This window comes from Hypanus sabinus, chromosome 1 (assembly GCF_030144855.1).
Source record: "Hypanus sabinus isolate sHypSab1 chromosome 1, sHypSab1.hap1, whole genome shotgun sequence".
Classification (NCBI taxonomy): Eukaryota; Metazoa; Chordata; class Chondrichthyes; order Myliobatiformes; family Dasyatidae; genus Hypanus; species Hypanus sabinus.
This window is the reverse complement of record NC_082706.1, coordinates 32,011,827-32,028,564: the sequence shown is the minus strand read 5'-3', so window position 1 is coordinate 32,028,564 and position 16,738 is coordinate 32,011,827. Positions and strand designations below refer to the sequence as shown.

The 16,738-nt window shown below is 43.5% G+C and overlaps 1 protein-coding gene across 2 annotated transcripts in view; it reads left to right on the top strand.

Annotated features, from left to right (window-relative positions):
- LOC132392320 (disintegrin and metalloproteinase domain-containing protein 9-like) overlaps positions 1-16,738 on the top strand; it is a 134,686-nt gene that overhangs the window by 111,094 nt on the left and 6,854 nt on the right. Inside the window, exons 17-21 of one of the 2 annotated variants that reach the window (XM_059966145.1) lie at positions 1,149-1,229; positions 6,732-6,837; positions 10,688-10,820; positions 11,884-11,938; positions 14,280-14,303. In XM_059966145.1, coding sequence (XP_059822128.1) covers positions 1,149-1,229; positions 6,732-6,837; positions 10,688-10,820; positions 11,884-11,938; positions 14,280-14,303 — 399 coding nt within the window. The remainder of the gene's footprint in view (positions 1-1,148; positions 1,230-6,731; positions 6,838-10,687; positions 10,821-11,883; positions 11,939-14,279; positions 14,304-16,738) is intronic. The other variant, XM_059966148.1, reaches the window with a different exon arrangement.

The window sequence follows — 16,738 nt, the reverse complement described above, 5'->3', positions numbered from 1 at the left end:
TTCTGGTACAGGTTGAGTACCCCAATCCGAAAAACTCCGAAATCTCCAATTTTTTTTGAGTACTGACATGACGTCACAAATGGAAAATTCCAGAAGACGCTGGGAAGGTTTAAAGGCAATGCATGGCTCTCCCTGCACCATTGACTGTTCCGAGAAGGGACTTGACATATGCAATGAATAGAAGTTAATGGAAAAAGAAAATCACTGCAAGCATAAAACGAAAATCTCAATCCCGTGTTGAAAGAATGAGTTTGTCATTGTCAGAATGAGAAAATGTCACTTAACTGTATGCTGATCAAATAAACAAAGATCTATCACAACAAAATAAAAATAGAAGATAATTTTGAATACTTAGCTGGCTGGTTGCAGAAATTTAAGAACAGGCGCGGCATTACTTTTTTAAAGATAAAGTATCTACTGATCACGAAACAGCAGGCATTCACAGATAAATTTGCAAAGATAGGCAGTGATGGAAATGTAACACCAGAAAATGTCTGCAATGCTGCTTGTCACCTTACATAAAACCTTAAAAAATACAAATACAGTGTACTCTAACCTTTTAATCAAAACATGGCATTATAGATGGAGACTGAAAGTCTGCCGTTGTTTGTTGTTGTTCAACGGCTGATTTAGGTATTCTCCCGATTCTGCTGAGCTGATTTTGTTACCCTGCACAATTAGGTTTTCATCATATAAATGATGTCATAATTTTTACTGTTGGGTACATAAGTGTGATGAACAAGTGTAAGACAAAGGCTGCTTAATAAATTCAGAGTCTGAAATGATGTCATTCCCATTCTCATTTTATATCCCAAAATCTGAAAAAAAAAATCTGAAACCCTTTTGGCCTCAAGCATTTTAGATAAGGCCTGCTCATCCTGTAACATGAAGTACTCAGCAAGTCGAGCAGCATCTGGAGAGAGATTGAACAGAGTTATCCCTTCAATTTCAGTTCCAATCGGTGGTCGGCAGAGTGCAACATGAACCATTTTCTCCCTCTTTCCACAGAAGTTGCCTGACCTGTTGAGTATTGACAGCATTTTCCAGTTTTACTTAAGATTTTTCAGTAGCTATTCTTTTTACACCATACAAGAAAAATCAAGTGAGCCATGTTCTCTGGCGTTGATGCTCATTTTGATGTGCTTTAGGTCTGCATGGATTTCAAGTGTGTGGGTGTCGCTATCCTGAACTATGACTGCGATGTAGAGGTGAAATGCAGTGGCCATGGGGTAAGCAAGAACTTCTGTGCAAGTAAATCCAATAATTATTGCTTTGTGCTTCTGTATTTCCTTATGACAGAGGAGGTGGCTATTTAGCCCATAAGCCCATGCCAGGTCACAGAGAAACGCTAATTTCCTGTGACCTTTTCTCCCCACATTCCCATCAACTCCCTTCCCCACTTAGATTTTAGGATGTTGGAGGAAAACAGAGCACGAGGGGGAAATCTACACAGCCATAGCGAGAACAGGGTCGGGGCGCATGAGCTGGGAATCGAGACCAGATTTTGAGCCGCGAAGTAGCAGCACTACTAGCTGCACCAGATCTGTGGTCTCTGGAGTTCGTGAAATACCAGTCAGGAAGCAGTCGGGGACCAGGCTGCAGACTAATCGCTAGCCAGCTTCTGGACAGAAATCAGAAGGTAGGGATCGTAGAGCCCTACTGCCCACTGCTTCCGTGCTGACCCTTCTGCCTGTCTACACTATATAGAATCAAACAGAGTGGAAACAAGTGTGCAGTAACGGGGAAACTGTTCACAGAGACAAAAGGTGCATTGGCTGAGCCCTCTGATCTTCACACATTACACGGTCAGTTTACACATTACAATCAGAAGTTCACTTTCCAAATTTGGAATTGGTAGCAAATTTGGGGAAATAGTGCCAAGGAGAGTTGCAGTAAATTATAGGGGGGTTTTGATGAACTTGTTGAATGGACAAATAATTGGCAGATGAGGTACAAAACTGATTACTGGTAATTGTTAATTGGTTCAATATTGTCACGTACTGAGGTACAGTGGAAAAACTTTTGTTTGCATGCCATCCATGGAAATCATTCCATCCCTATGTACGTTTTAAAAAGTTTTTTAAAGGTGAAGGAGGGTAAGGAGATTGCTTACTGGTTGGAAAGAGGGAGTCTAGGTGAAATGGAGAAGGCAATAAGATCTCAGAACACATGTTTACCAGTCAAGTTCAAATTTACCATACATGAATACGGCCAAAAGAAACAGCGTTCCTCTGGGCCAAGGTGCAAAGCACAGTATCAGCAGTCTCACGCAGAACAAGGCGCATATAGAGTTATGCCAGCAATAAACATACAGTCACACAAAAGTAATAGTCTAGCACATGTCCCTGAGTGTCATGGCCTGTAGACTGATGGTGTGTGGGATGTTGTGAGCAAGAACAAATTCGTAGCAGTTCGATCATTGTGCATGAGTGCAGCTGCAGACAAACATAATGTCTTCCACTGGAGGGCAGCACTGATGCGAGAGGACAGACCACCAAAACCAGCGTGGACCGCCGTGCCACACAGCCTCCAGCATCCCCACCCGAGGGTGTCTCAACAGGCGATGCCACAGCACAAGGCCTTGGTCCGCGCTACACAGCTCCCTCGCCGTCAGTCTCACCAGTGAGCCAAACTTGCAGTATTCTACATTACCAGTATCCAACAGGGTCTTGCAATCACAAGGAAAATGTCCATCACTCGCACCGTTTGTTGGATCACACACTGCCTCTTACGCTTTCTTCCCCTGCTGGCTTATGGTGTGTAACATGTCCATCTCCACCGCTATCAAGCAACATGCTGATGTGGTAGACCTGCAGTACTTGATAACCAGCAAGCGTCTTGTCATTGTACAAAAAGACATTAAGGACAAACAGTTACACATTTGGTTGGACCCAGAGTGGCCACTGTATCCGAGTGCACCACCATTTTTTTTGTTAAAAGACAGCACAAAATAAGTTGGTGTTACCTGTTAGCAAGACCAGACAAATCAGAATTTCTTGAGATACATGCTTTCAGATGAATGTAAGTTAATGTGATCGTGATGCACAGGTCCATAGTGTTTGGATTCAGAATTGACTTGTCCATAGAAAACAGATCTTCTTTATTCTGGCAGGAGTTATGTGACTAGTTTTTTGCAGGGATCTGTAATGGGACCTCTGCTGTTTATAGATGACCTAGATAGAAGTGTTGGGTTGGTAGGTTCTAGATGATACGAAGATTGGTGATGTGCGGAGTGTGGAAAATTGCCAAATGATACACTGGGATATAGATCAGTTGCATGTAAAGGTTCAGAAATGGCAAGTGGGGGCAAGTGTGAGGAGTTGCACTTTGGGAGAGCAAATTGAAGGAGTCAATTCACTGTTAATTGTTGGCCCCTTAACGATGTTGATGTGCAGAGGGACTTTGGGGTTCAAATCCATAACTCCCTATGGCTGTGCAGGTTGATAGGGTGGCAAAGAAGGTGTTTGGCATAGTCTAGTTAAGCCACATTCATCCCATTACAGGAAGCATGCGGAGGCTTTGGAAAGGATATAGAAGAGGTACACCAGGACGCAGATGCCCTCTAACCCAGACAACATAGTGCTAAACCTCTTAGAGGGGAGGTTGGACAGTCTTGAGTTGTTTTCTCTGGAGTGGTGGAGGTTGAGGAGGAGACCTGATGGAAGCTTATGTGATTATGAGAAACGTAGATAAACATCTGGCATCTTTCTTTAGGTGGAAATGGTCTAATAATAGAGGCTGTGCATTTAAAGTGAGTGGGGATGAGTTAAAAGATGTGCCAGGCAAATATTTTTGCAGAGAGAGGGTGGGTGCCTGGGACGCACTGCCAGGGGTGCTGGTGGAGGCATTTAGGGGGTTCTTAGATGTCTGCGTGAACGTGCAGATATTAGAGGGCTCTGGACCTTGTGAGGACAGAAGGGATTAATTGGCATGTAATTACCAGTTTAATTAGTTTGGCTCACCATTGTGGAGTCAAGGGCCTGCTCCTCTGTTGAACTGTTCTGTAATAAATGGGTGGGTGATGGTCAGCACAGACTTGCTGGGCTGAAGGACCTATTTCCGTGTTGTATCTGCCTGCAGCTCTCATGAAGAATAAAAGGCTCCAAGAGGTTGACAGTCTTTTCGTGATTTGGAAGCATACAACCCAGCTGGAGTCAGGGCTTTCAGCTTTAGCTCCTGGTTGGGTCACCTATGACAAACAGGTCAGAGGGTAGAGGCCAGACTAAGACTAGTCCACCGGTCCTCCTTATTCGAGGGTGCCCTGACAGGTAAAACAAAATTGTTACGGAAACAGCAATGAAGAGGCCTTCTACATCTGAGTGTGATGGTATCCCTGAGTCTCCACCTGGCTAACAGTAGTGAAAAACGAGAGGAAGCCACTGACATGAAGGAAGCTCTGAACACCACCAGAGATGGAGGACGTTCATTCCTGCCCAAAATGCAAGCTGTCTGATGGGCAGTAACCAAAAGGCTAATAGCATAGACAAGCCTTGAGGTAAATGCAAGAAAACGAAATTTGCAAGGCTGAATAGGAGGCCTTTAATGCAAGGCAGCTGGGCACAAATCCAGAAGGGAAGTCTTTTCCCAGTTAGCGGTAAGAGTGTGTAACGTGTTCCCCAGTGATTGAGGTGGATGCTACAGATGTGTTGTTATGGATTCAAGCAACAATAAATATATGAGTTAGGCAGGGGTTTTTATAACAACACGTTTATTAAACACTGAAAACAAACCCCCCAAAAGTAAACAAATCACTAACTTATCTGGAAATCAGCTGCTGTGCGGCAGCTTAAACAGTTCTTAAAGCGATGTTGCAAAAACAGTTCTTCAAGGTAGTATTGCAAAAGTTCAAAGTGCTTACAGTCCATTAAAGGAGAGACTTTTTAAGATGATTTAAATTCTCTTTCACGTCGTCTTGTTTCGGTTCCCAAATTGAACTTTTCCCACGAAGAATTTACATAGATGGACAAATGAAACGGCTTAAAGGCACTGACCTTTCCTTTACAGAACTGTTCCCAATCCTTTCTGCTATTTCACAGGGATTAACACGAGAACAGTCAACAAATTCCTTCCGAATAAGGATCAAACAAGGTCGAACCTGTTTCACCGTCGAAATCGATTCTCCTTGATCTTTTAACTCCCAAACTCCGATCTTCACTCTCCACTGATTCTCAACTAGCAGTAGTATAAAGGAACTGCTGGCAAATACCTTTTAAACTTTAGGCATTAGATAAAACTTCATCTTTCAACTAAACTGCGTCATAACATTAAATCGCGCAGTGTCATGAAGTCAGCATGGTAAATCCAGCCACGAACTGCCCCTCCTCACAGGGAGGGGTCCTCCTTTTATACCCTGTAAATAAAACCTGTCACATGACCTCTACTGGCGGGAAAATGACGTCACTCCACCATCACAAGACCATCACCTCAAGTCCAGTATAGCTTCAACCCCTGTCACGTGACAAGTACACCACTGTCACGTGTCACGGGTACGTAACAGTGTTTATCAACTGGCTAGACAAAATGCTTCATCAGACAGTAGATGTGAGGAGCCACTAAACTGGCTGGAAGAACTGAGCAGGTGAGGCAGCAAGAGAGACTGGTTCACATTTCGGGCTGAGACGCCACGTCCAGACTGAAGGTGCGGTAAGAAGAAAGGTGGCCAGTTATACGGAAGTGGGTTAGGAGCTGGTAGGTGCTAGGAGAAGCAGATGGTGGATGGGGGCTGGGGTAGAGAGAGGGAGATAAAGCTAGGTGAGGGAGGGGAGCATGGGTAGGGTGAACAAATGGAGACACTGGGTAAAATAGTGTGAGTAGGGAAGGAGCATGGATGGGTATGGGGTGGGGAGTTCTGCAAGTTGTAAAATTCGTTGGTCATGGTATTATAAGCTACACAAGTGGAATATGAGGAGTTTTTCCCAGTTTGTGTTTGGCCTCACAGTGCCAGTGGAGAAGGCAGAGGGCAGACAGGTTGGTGTGGGAACGAGAAGGGGACTGGAAGTGACGTGCATCCCAAAGGTCGAGATGTCCATCGCAAACAGAGCACGGGTGCTTTGTAAAACATTCATCTTGAAATTTCTGATCTCTCTGACGTAGAGGAGGTCACATGGATCAGGTTGGAGGAAGTGCAGGTGAATCTCTGCCGCAGTCAGATGGGCTGGTTGGATTGCTGAACGGTGGTGAGGGAGGAGGTGAAAGGCTAAAGGTTACAAGCTGTTTCAACTCCCCTTCTCATTCCCACACTGACCTGTCTGTCCACGGCCAGGGTGAGGCCATCATGATCTAGGAGAACAATGACATGTTCTGCTGGACAACCCAACAAAATGAGCATTAAATATTCCAACTTCAGGTCATCCACGCCCCTGTGTTGCTTTCCTGCTCCCATCAGTCCTCCAAGTGCTCCCTCCTTTTATTCACCTTTTCCATCCCAGTGGTTCTATTTGCCCACCCATCACCTTTCCAGCTCCTGCCTTCCCATCCCTTCCAGGTCTACATAGTGACCACTTTCCCTCTTGCCCCTCACCCGTCCCCCCCCCGTCCCCCCAGTCCTAATACAGGGTTGTGGCCCAACATGCCAGCATTTCCCTTTTGCTGATGGTTTCCTCATCTGCAATTTCTCGTTCCTCCTTGGTTGAGTAAAACCTTGCTGCTGGTCAGTAATCTGCTCTTGATGCACGGTTCCAGCTGGGCGGGAGAGCAGCGAGCGTGACCCTTGTCTTGTATCTTGTCTACAGGTGTGCAATAACAATAAGAACTGTCACTGTGAGAAAGGATGGGCACCTCCTGATTGTGCAAAGGCCGGCTACGGTGGGAGCATTGACAGTGGACCAACGTACAACGGTAACTCAAAACTACTTTATTGCATGGCTTCATGTGTGTTTTGGAAGAGATTTAAAATCTAAAAAAATGCACATAAATTAAGCATTTGGAAAAAAAAATGGATTGGTTGGAGGGTGCCTGGTATAACAATTTGCCGTTGGTAGCACAATGTCTACTCTGCAGGTCTGATGAAATCAGGAATCTATCGAGGCTCCTTTGGCAGTGTTAATGAAGTCCACAACCTCCTTCGTCCAGAACAATTTGAGATGTCTGGTTCAACCCATCCTCCCAAGCTTCGCAGGGCCCAAATTGTACCGCCCTCACTGAGGTGTTGTAAAATCAACTAGACAGTCAGTGAAACTCCATTCAACAATGACATGAGAGTCAGGATATAGCATCTTAGCTCCTTAGGTTTGTTGTAGACTCATGACATAGTGAATAAGGAGTGATCTGAAAAACAACAAAATAAAGTGCAGTTACCACATTGTTGCATTTAAACAGGCAAGTAAGAACTTAGTTAATTTGCTGGCAGGTAAATGGTATAAGATTCTGTCAAGTAAATATTGCAGGTAAATAGTATGTGTAAATGATCAGCATCTAAATTAGTGTCAAAAATAACATTTCATTTCAGCAAAATCTTGTTAATACCTTTACATTAACTTCTAAACAATATAACATCAACATGTAGGCAGTATTTCTGCTGGGGAGATACTGGTTGGCTTTAAAAAGAAACTTTTGCTCCTAACATAAACCTCTAGCCTTCTACCAGCAAGCATGCTTCCCTACTTACTACGTCCTGACTGTGCAGGAGGTGACCTAATACAGATCCGAAACTGCTCATTTTAAAATAAAAAGTGAACGTGCTGAATCACACAGTAAAAAGAAATGAGTTGTCCGAAGAGCAGAACAGACAAGTATCACTGTTTGTTTTTCATTCAGCTAAACTCCTGGAGCCTGTAAAATATTTCCTCCTGAACATCACACATTCCCCATAAGAGCGCTCTTATTTTGTGAGGATGCGACTGTCACTGTAATGATCTGATTACAACAGCGCCGGACAGGTGTGATCTGCTAGAGGTGCGGTGGGCTCGTGGATCAGGAAGCCAGATATTAAGGTTGTGGCTGCAGGGGCCAGTTGTTCTCACTAGCTGAGACGTGTTATTCCAGGGTGGGTCTTGGCCCGGCAAGCACAGGCTTAACAACTTTGCCATCCTCTCGGTCTGTGAGTATTGGTCCAGGGCCTCCGTTTCCTTGCTCGTCACTCTCAGTTCAAGTCCACGACTATTGGTCCGCCTGTTCAGTTAGCTTTAGCTGCTATCCATCATGTCAATCAAGAGAACTGTAAACTTGACTGAACCTTGCTTGATGTTTAATTTCGTTCTCACCGTTATTTCTTAGAATCCCTGGCTCAGCCAGTATTTCTTGCCCATCCCTGATTGCTTATGTGGTGCTGATGAGATGGCTGCTGGAGCTATTATCATCCTTCTGGTGAAAGTACTCGCTCAGTGCCGTTTGGGGGGGGGGTGGTTGTTTCAGAATTTAGTGACATGGTTCAAGATCAGTGTGGTGGTAACTTTAGGGGAATTAGCAAGTGTGGTGTCCCCCTGCACCTGCTGTCCTCGTCCATCTTGTCGGAAGGTCACGGGTTTGAATTGCTTTTGGGCTGTCCCGTGGTGTGAGTGCATTTTGTGGATGTTTTGGCGCTGTTGGTGGCAGGAATGAGTGTTCAGGATGGGGCATGGAATGCTTTGTCCTGAGCTTCCTGGGTGCTCTTGGAGCTGCACTGGTCCAGGCAGATGCAAGCTAGAGAAAGCTATAGAATCGTAATCCTAGCTCAAATCCAGCAAAACCACAAACAGATCAGATCAGATCAGAGAACATCTGTGGAGAGAGGAACAAAAACATGTGTGTCAGGTCAAAGACCTTTCACTGGGCTGTTTTCAACATTTTATGTGTGTTTTTTTAGAATTCCAGTAACAGTAGTTCTTTTTTTGATTTACATTTAACGTTAAAATCCTCCTAACTCCAACCAAAAGGCATTGTGGATATATTTTACCACAGCAGTTCAAGAGGGCAATCTCACTGGTCATCTATAGATGAGTGATAAATCCCAGTGGTGCCTTGTTCTGAACAAATGTTTAAAGCCATGTTTTGCCTCATTGTTACGACAGGGAAGACTAGTACTAATGGTCACTCGCTGATTGGAATTAGATTATTATTGTCACATGTACCAAGCATCACTTGCATGCTGTTCATACAAATTAAGTCCTTGCGTAGTGCCTTGTGGTAGGCAAGGTAAAACAATAACAAATGTAGAATAATATGTTACTGCTGCAAGAAGGTGCAGTGCAGGTAGACAATAAGTTGCAAGATCATACAGAGGTAAATTACGACAGCAAAGGTATTGTGGCCCTCTTGGTAAAGTTCTAATGTTACTGTATCTCAACAGGTGGTTAGATAGGACCTTTCACACCGACGTCAGTGGCGAGGTGGCCTACATTTGAGACGATTAGCGGAATTGGAAGATACAGTTTCATTCAAGTATGATAGTCTAGACATCACACTCTGATGGTGGAGGCTGAAACTTCAGTGCATTTAAGGAGCTCTTTTTGGGTACAAGAGCTGGAAACTGGCCATAGCTTTGGCTGGCATGAATAGAATGGGCCAACTGGCCTCCTCCATAAATGTCTCTCATTTTACAACTTGGAGCCCACAAGATGACATAGATGGTGTCTGTGAGACATCTCTGTTTATAGGAATTCTCATTGCGACAGAATGAGTGTTTTTCATGTTGGGTTACTCCTCTCAGGTCACCTCTCAGCCTCCGAGACTCCAATGAAAACTGTACAAGTTTATCCAACCTCTCCTTATCCCCTCTAATCCAGGCAACAATGTGATGAACCTCTCCTGCACCTTCTCCAAAGCTGCCACATGCTTCCTCTTGTGGTCAGAGCCATTTTCCCTAAGTTGGAATGTCAAATACTAAGGAGCGTAGGTTTAAGCTGAAATGGTTGAAGATGTACAAGGTATACTTGTTTTTAACACAGAAAGTGCTAGGTGCCCAGAAGGCGTTGCTGGGGGCATGGTGGATACAGATACAATAGGAACGATTAAGAGGCATTCAGACAGACATGTGAACAGGCAGGGAATGAAGCTATATACATTCAGTGGCTAGTTTTATACTTAATTCTCTGGCCACCAAGTGTATGTTGTACACTGTTGTACACTGCTGCTGCTGTAACCCATCCACTTCAAGATTCAACGTTTTGCACAATCAGGTTCTCTTCTGCACCCCACTGTTGTGTGTTTATTTGAGCTATTGTCAGCTTGAACCTCCCTCATTAACAAGGCATTTTAACCCACAGAACTGCCACTCACTGGATATTTTTTGTTTCTCACACCGTTCTCTCTGTAAATTCTAGAAACTGTTGTGTGTGAAAATCCCGGGAAGTCAGCTGTTTCTGAGATACCCAAACCACCCTGTCTGGTATCCACAGTCAAAGTCACTTAGATCACTGATGTTTAGTCAGAACAACTGAACCTCTTGATCACGTCAGCATGCTTTTATGCATTGAGTTGCAGCCACATGACTGGCTGATTAGACATTTGTATTAAGAGCGGGTGTACCTAATACAGTGTAGAGCACGTGCAGGCATTGTGGTTCAAGAACTTGTTCCTATGCTGTTCTATGTTCTTTGAGTGCTCACCCAATAATCAAGTTGGTTTACAAAGGCAAATTGTGCCAAGATGATTCCAAATTGCTGAATATTTGCACTTAAACAGCACTCCCTGAGTGCACTGCTGCCTTCATCAAGTGCTTCTGGCCAATTCTGCTCATGAGTGATGCTCTCCTCTCTCGCACCTTTTCCAGATAAGGATACATCGCTACGGGATGGATTACTGATTTTCTTTCTGCTGGTGGTTCCACTGGTTATTGTGCTCGTGTACATGTTTATCAAAAGGAATGAGCTGAAACGAAGACTCTTTCGAACACGAAGGCACAAGTAAATGTTTTGCTCTTTATTTCAAGAAGAAATTTTGAAAAGCCAAATTAAAAGAGAAAGTGTTTACAGACAGTGCTTAAAATTGCTACAGTTTTGAATTGCACCTGTGTAAGTGATAAATTTTTTATGTTTGATTTGAAAACTTCCTTACCAATTTTCACTTCAGTGCATAACTTTAGTTAATCTGAAGTAGAAGCTCAGTAAAAGTGAAGGTATTTTCTCATACAGAACTCTAGGCTATGGAGGTACTTTGAGTTCCAGTTCTATTCTATAAAATATGACTTCTCACCCGCAAGAAAATGAATGTATCTAGCAATGCTACTCCCCCTCAGTTCTGCACTGTACTGTCAGGGTTGTGGATTCAGATCTCAAAGTTGTATTGTAACCTGTGACCTTCTAACTTGGCTGCAAAAGCCGTCGATGACAAGTAGAGTTCAAGCATTCTGAACTGCAATTATTCAATTTATTTTTTTTTGACAATGTGAAAAAAAAAACAGTTTTCTCCTAGTTTCTTGACTGCTTTGTTGCTTAGCAGTGAAACACATGCAGTCAGTTGGCACGCAGCCATTGAGCAGTTGTATGTCGAGGATGCTACGCTGGTCAATAGCGTTAACTTTCAGATGAGTTGTTAAATCACATAGTTCAGTCCAGTTTCCTGTTGAAAGCAAAGAAAGAATTTTTTCGATATTCCTTAATTAACCAAGTGCTGTAATCTGCTAATTGGTAGAAAACTAAATGGATTAACGGACACTTTTCCCCCAGTTTCTTGGACCTTTCTCCGTATTTTGTTCACCAATCAATCAGAAGGATATTGTTCTTTAATAGTAGGTCACTTTAAAATGCTTTGATGGACTGGTGTTGCTATATAAATTCACATTAGTCAACCTTTGTTACCTAGTTATATCTCTCCGGATGTTCTTGTTCAAAATACAATCCAACTTCCTGTCATTCTGATAATTGGATATTGAAAGCTGTTGAGATTAACTACACCATTTTTATGAAAATTGAATTACCAATAGAAATTAATTATGTTGTTTTGCCTCTCCTAATGCATCTGTTTTAGGTCTGAAAGCACAGCAGGGCCGAGAAGAGCCCCGAATGACTTGCCTAAGGAAGGGGTGAGTGAAAGTGGCCTTGCAGTCACTCCTCCATCTGTTCTGGTGTTGTTGAGAAACGGCAAGGATAATTTTTAACCCTGTCCTTATAAACCATGTGTTTTGTAGCAAGATCTTGGTGATGTCTTGCTAACATGAATTTTCCACCTGTCTCTTTGCCTAGTTGCAAGAGCAACAGGGCACTCTCCCTCAGCAGAGGTGACTGCAGATAGAAGGATTGAAGGGGAGTCGAGGAGAAGGCCCTTGCCAAAGTCAAAATTGAGTTTATTGTCACCTGTACAAGTACATGTAAGCATAGGTGCAATGAAAAACACACTTCCAGCAAAATCACAATTAGCATCATATAAGCAGCATTCTCAAGAAAAACGTAAACAATTTTTACGAGAAAAAAAAAACACAATTGGAACAAATAAAAAGTCTGTTTTGGTTCAAGTTGATTAGGGCTCAAGGTGCTGGGACCCCGATGTTGGCTTAGACCCAGGGCAGAGGGAGGAATAAGTGAGTCCTTTTCAGGTAGGGAGGCTATGGCCAGTGTGTGCTACCGGGATCGAGTGCTGGGGCTCTGAATGCTCACAATCAGAATTAGTGACTCAGCTGAAAGGATCGACTGTAACATATTCACGTATGCTGACCGTAAATGTGGGTTGTGATGAGAATGGGGCCACAGTGGATACAGGTAAGTGGGTTAGGACCCAGCAGGTGGGATATATGATGAGGAAAGTCAGTGGAGTAAATTCAAAATGGCCAGTGGGAGCGTTGTTGGTGCCCAGAAAGATCTAGCTATCCTTGTACTTGAATGGCTGGAAGTTAACATCAAGGTTAGCAGCAAGCCATTGGGAAGGTAAACTATATTGGCTTCAGTTCAAGTGGATCCGAACAGCCCATTCATTATACATTGTAACATATGATGTAGAAGATCCATGACCACGATTGTTCCTGGCAAATTTTTTGACAGAAGTGGTTTGCCATTGCTGCCTTCTGGGCAGTGTCTTTACAAGACGGGTGAACCCAGCCTCCATCGATACTTCAGAAGTTGCCTGGCATCAGTGGTTGCATAACCAGGACTTGTGATGTCCACCGGCTGCTCATACAACCGTTCCCCACTTGCTCCCGTGGCTTCACGTGACTGATAGGTGGGGTTGGGGTGGGTCTAAGTAGGTTGCAAGCTAGCGGAGGAGAGAAGTGCCTTATGCCCCCACCCTGCCACCTATACAAAGGTAAAACCTCCCCACTCTGCAATTATACTGGACTGCACCTGGAATACTGTCATTCCCCAAGGAAGGATATACTTGAGGGAGTGCAGTAAAGGTTCATCAGTTTAATTTCTCAGACAGAGAGCAGACTAGGTTTGTATTTTGCAGCACTTTCAGATGCTCATCACATCTGGCAACATCTGTGAAAAAGGACAGTTCAGGTTGGAGAACTTCCATCAGGATTTTTGTGGACCTAGACTCCTTATGGTTTAGTACAAGAAGAATTAAGCTTGCAGAAACTTAGAAAATTTTTAATGGGGAAGACACTGAGATGATATTTCCTTGAACTGGGTTGCCCGGAACCTGGGGTCACAGATTGAACTTGGAGGTCAGCCATTCAGGACAGAGATAAAAGAATCTCTTCACTAAGAGATTGGTGAATTTTTTAAAATTCTGTAACCCAGAGGGCAGTAGAGTCTTGGCCTGTGTGTGTACTCAACATAGCAGCGGATCTTTTGATTTGAACTGAATGGAGGAATATGGAATTAGAACAAGGAAGTGTCACCGGGCTAGAAGATCAGCCCTGTTCTTACCAAATGGAGGAGTAAGCACAAGAGGCTGAATGGCCTCCTCTCCTGATCCTTCCCACCTTCTTTGCAAGTGCCCATTTGACAATGCAGAAGGGCATCTCCAATGTTTGAACGAGAAGATGGAATTTCCCAGTAAACACCTGAGGTGTTAGGTTCTCCCTTTTGACTTGTGAACCGTGCCATTCCGTGAAGCCTGTAACCTTTCCCAGAAAGACCTGCTATTAAATCTCTACACCTGCCCTCTCTAAAATCTGGCGAATCAAGGTGGCACAATCGCTCAAAGGGCCTGTTCCTGTGCTGTACTGTCTGTTCCTCGAGAATCCTCTCATCCTCGACCTGTTTTTCCTGCTCATTTATTGCCATGAAGTCTAGTGCTTACAATCTGCCGAAATGTATGGTTTAACAAAGTATGACTGCTGAAGACTTCTCTCCACTACTAGTTGTGAGGGTCGAAGTGAGTTCCGAGCTGGAACCTGCCAACACTGAGCATTAGATAGTTTAGGACTTCTATCTTTTATCTTTTAGATGCAGCAATAATATGTTTTATTTTTAAAATACCAGGTCCAATTAATACCAGCCCAAGAGGTAAGTTGTCTTAATCCTCAGGGAGACCTTTTGGGAATTTCTTAGAGTTGGTGTTCTGACCCTCTGCTTTTGTAAAGTGTTTGATGAGAAAGGTGGGGATTTCATGAAATACAAGCACACAAAGTTCCTCTGTTCTGTGCAGAAATTCACCTTAAAGTCGGCTGGACTGATAGTAAGCTTTATTTGATGTAAAGCACAATAAGCGAGCCTTATATGTGAAAAGATCGCTGTCAATGTCACTGTGAAGACCAAACCAATTTTTTAAAAAATCTAAGCGTCTTGTGACACTTGTTCACAACGCAGGCTTGCTAAACTTCGGAAATAATAATTTGTTAGCATGCCCCTGCCTACTCCAGCCGAGATGCATGAATTCGGAGAACTTTGTGTTTTTTAGGAAATATTTAAATCTGAAATAAAAACAGAAGATGTTCGATATGGTCAACAGCTCTGGAAGGAGAATCAGAAATGATGTTTAGGGTCAGTGACCATTCGCCACAGCTGTTTCTGCCTGGCCTGATGAGCATATCCAGCGTTTTCTGTTTTTATTTCAGATTTCCATCACCTGCAGTTTTTTTGTCTGCTTTGCAGCTTTGAATTAACTTTGCATGTTTGTAACTGACCATGAGTTTAACGTTCACAGTAACAGCATCTACATTTTGCTGCATTTTAGAGGCAAAAGGAAGTAAATGCCTTTGGAAAGATGGAAACTTGTATTGACTTCAGGATGAATTGTGTCCTGCTGTTACTGTAACTGTTACCCATTGTGGCTTCAGATTGTTAAAGGGGCTAAAATCTGCCCTAGACTGACCTTTATCCCTGGCTGCGAGTACTAAACACTGTATACAATGGAACTAAGCATTGTTGTCTGAGTACAACGTACTGCATAGTGTGATTATAACTACTGACAGGGAATAAATGCCTAGGCTTAGTTGTCTTCCTGTTTAACCCTATTTAAATGTGATTTGTTGGTGGTTAATTAATGAGACTGTGATTTGCTGTTGTCTGATGCATAGCTGAATTAATCAGCAAAGATAAGTTAATGGCTGCCTCCCTGCCGATAACTGATGTGTTGATGATGCTTAAAACAGTATATGAAATGTTTTTATCTCCTCTGGAGTTAGTGCAGGCTTGAGGGTAGGTTTGGGTGTGCTCCTGTCTGGGTGACCGGCTTATCGAGGAGAAGTGATGAAAGAGACTGAAGGAGAATAAATTGCAGGGTAACGGGGAGGGAAGTTTTCTATATTCTCTGATTGGCTTAAGACATCAGAGGTGGTTGTCTCAAGCCAAGTCTATGCATTAATTCTCCTGACAAATGTTAAGCTCTCCTACACACTAGGAGAAATGTATGATGTACTCACTCACAGGGCAAATGTGCACTGGAAATTGGGATTGAAGAAATGTTGTGTAACATGATGACCATCCCTTGAGCTCAGTGTCATTGCTTGCTGTGTCTTTACCATCTTGACTCCCTGTGTTGCTGCCTTTAAGGAACTGATACTCCAAGTTCTCACTGCTCAAAGGCACTCCCCAGGCAAATTGATTCACAGTGTATTTTCTGGCCTGGTTGAACTTCACAAAATACATCGCTTTAGCACTTGTCTGAGTTAACTTCCACCTGCCATTCCCTTGTCCACTTCCCTAGTTTATCTATATCCCACTGTAGCAACTCTCTTCACTGTACAAACTATGCCACCAATTCTGGGGTCATCAACAAATCTGGTAATCTATATCCACCTTCATTCTGATGGAAATCACTAATTTTTAAAAATTAACTCGGGAGTGTGACAGAACGGGAATCTTCAGTTTCAGGTTTCAATAGGAATATGGAAATGTACAGCGAGTTGTCTGCTATGTCCTACCTCCTCCATGCTGACCATGATCCCAACTTACTCGTGATGCTGTATCCTTCTGTTCCTTTCCTCCACGAGTCTCTGTTCAAATGCCTTTTCGTGGAACAAAGAATCTAGAAGAGAACGACACAGGAACAGGCCCTTCACTCCATGTCTCTGCTGAGCGTGATGCCAAGTTAATCTCTTCTGCCGGCACATGATCCCTCTCCTCCCTGCATACTCGTCTATCAATCTCAAAGCCTCTTAATCACTGCCATCACCGCCAGTATTGTGTCTGCTTCCCCGACTTCCCCTATCAGCCCATTCCATGGACCCAACACCCCCTGTGGAAGAGGAAAAAACTTGCCTGCACATCTCCTCCTTTGAACTTTGCCCCTCTTGCCTTAAATGCATGTCCTCTAGTACTTGACATTTCTAGCATGGCACAGAGTTTCTGACTGTCTAACTTATCTATGTTTCTCAGTGTTATGAACTTCCATTGGCTTAGTCCAACCTCTGTATCTCAGACTGTCTAATCCAGGCAGCATCCTGGTAAAACTCTTCTGTACCCTCTCCAAAGCCTCCACGTTCTTCCTGAAATGGAGC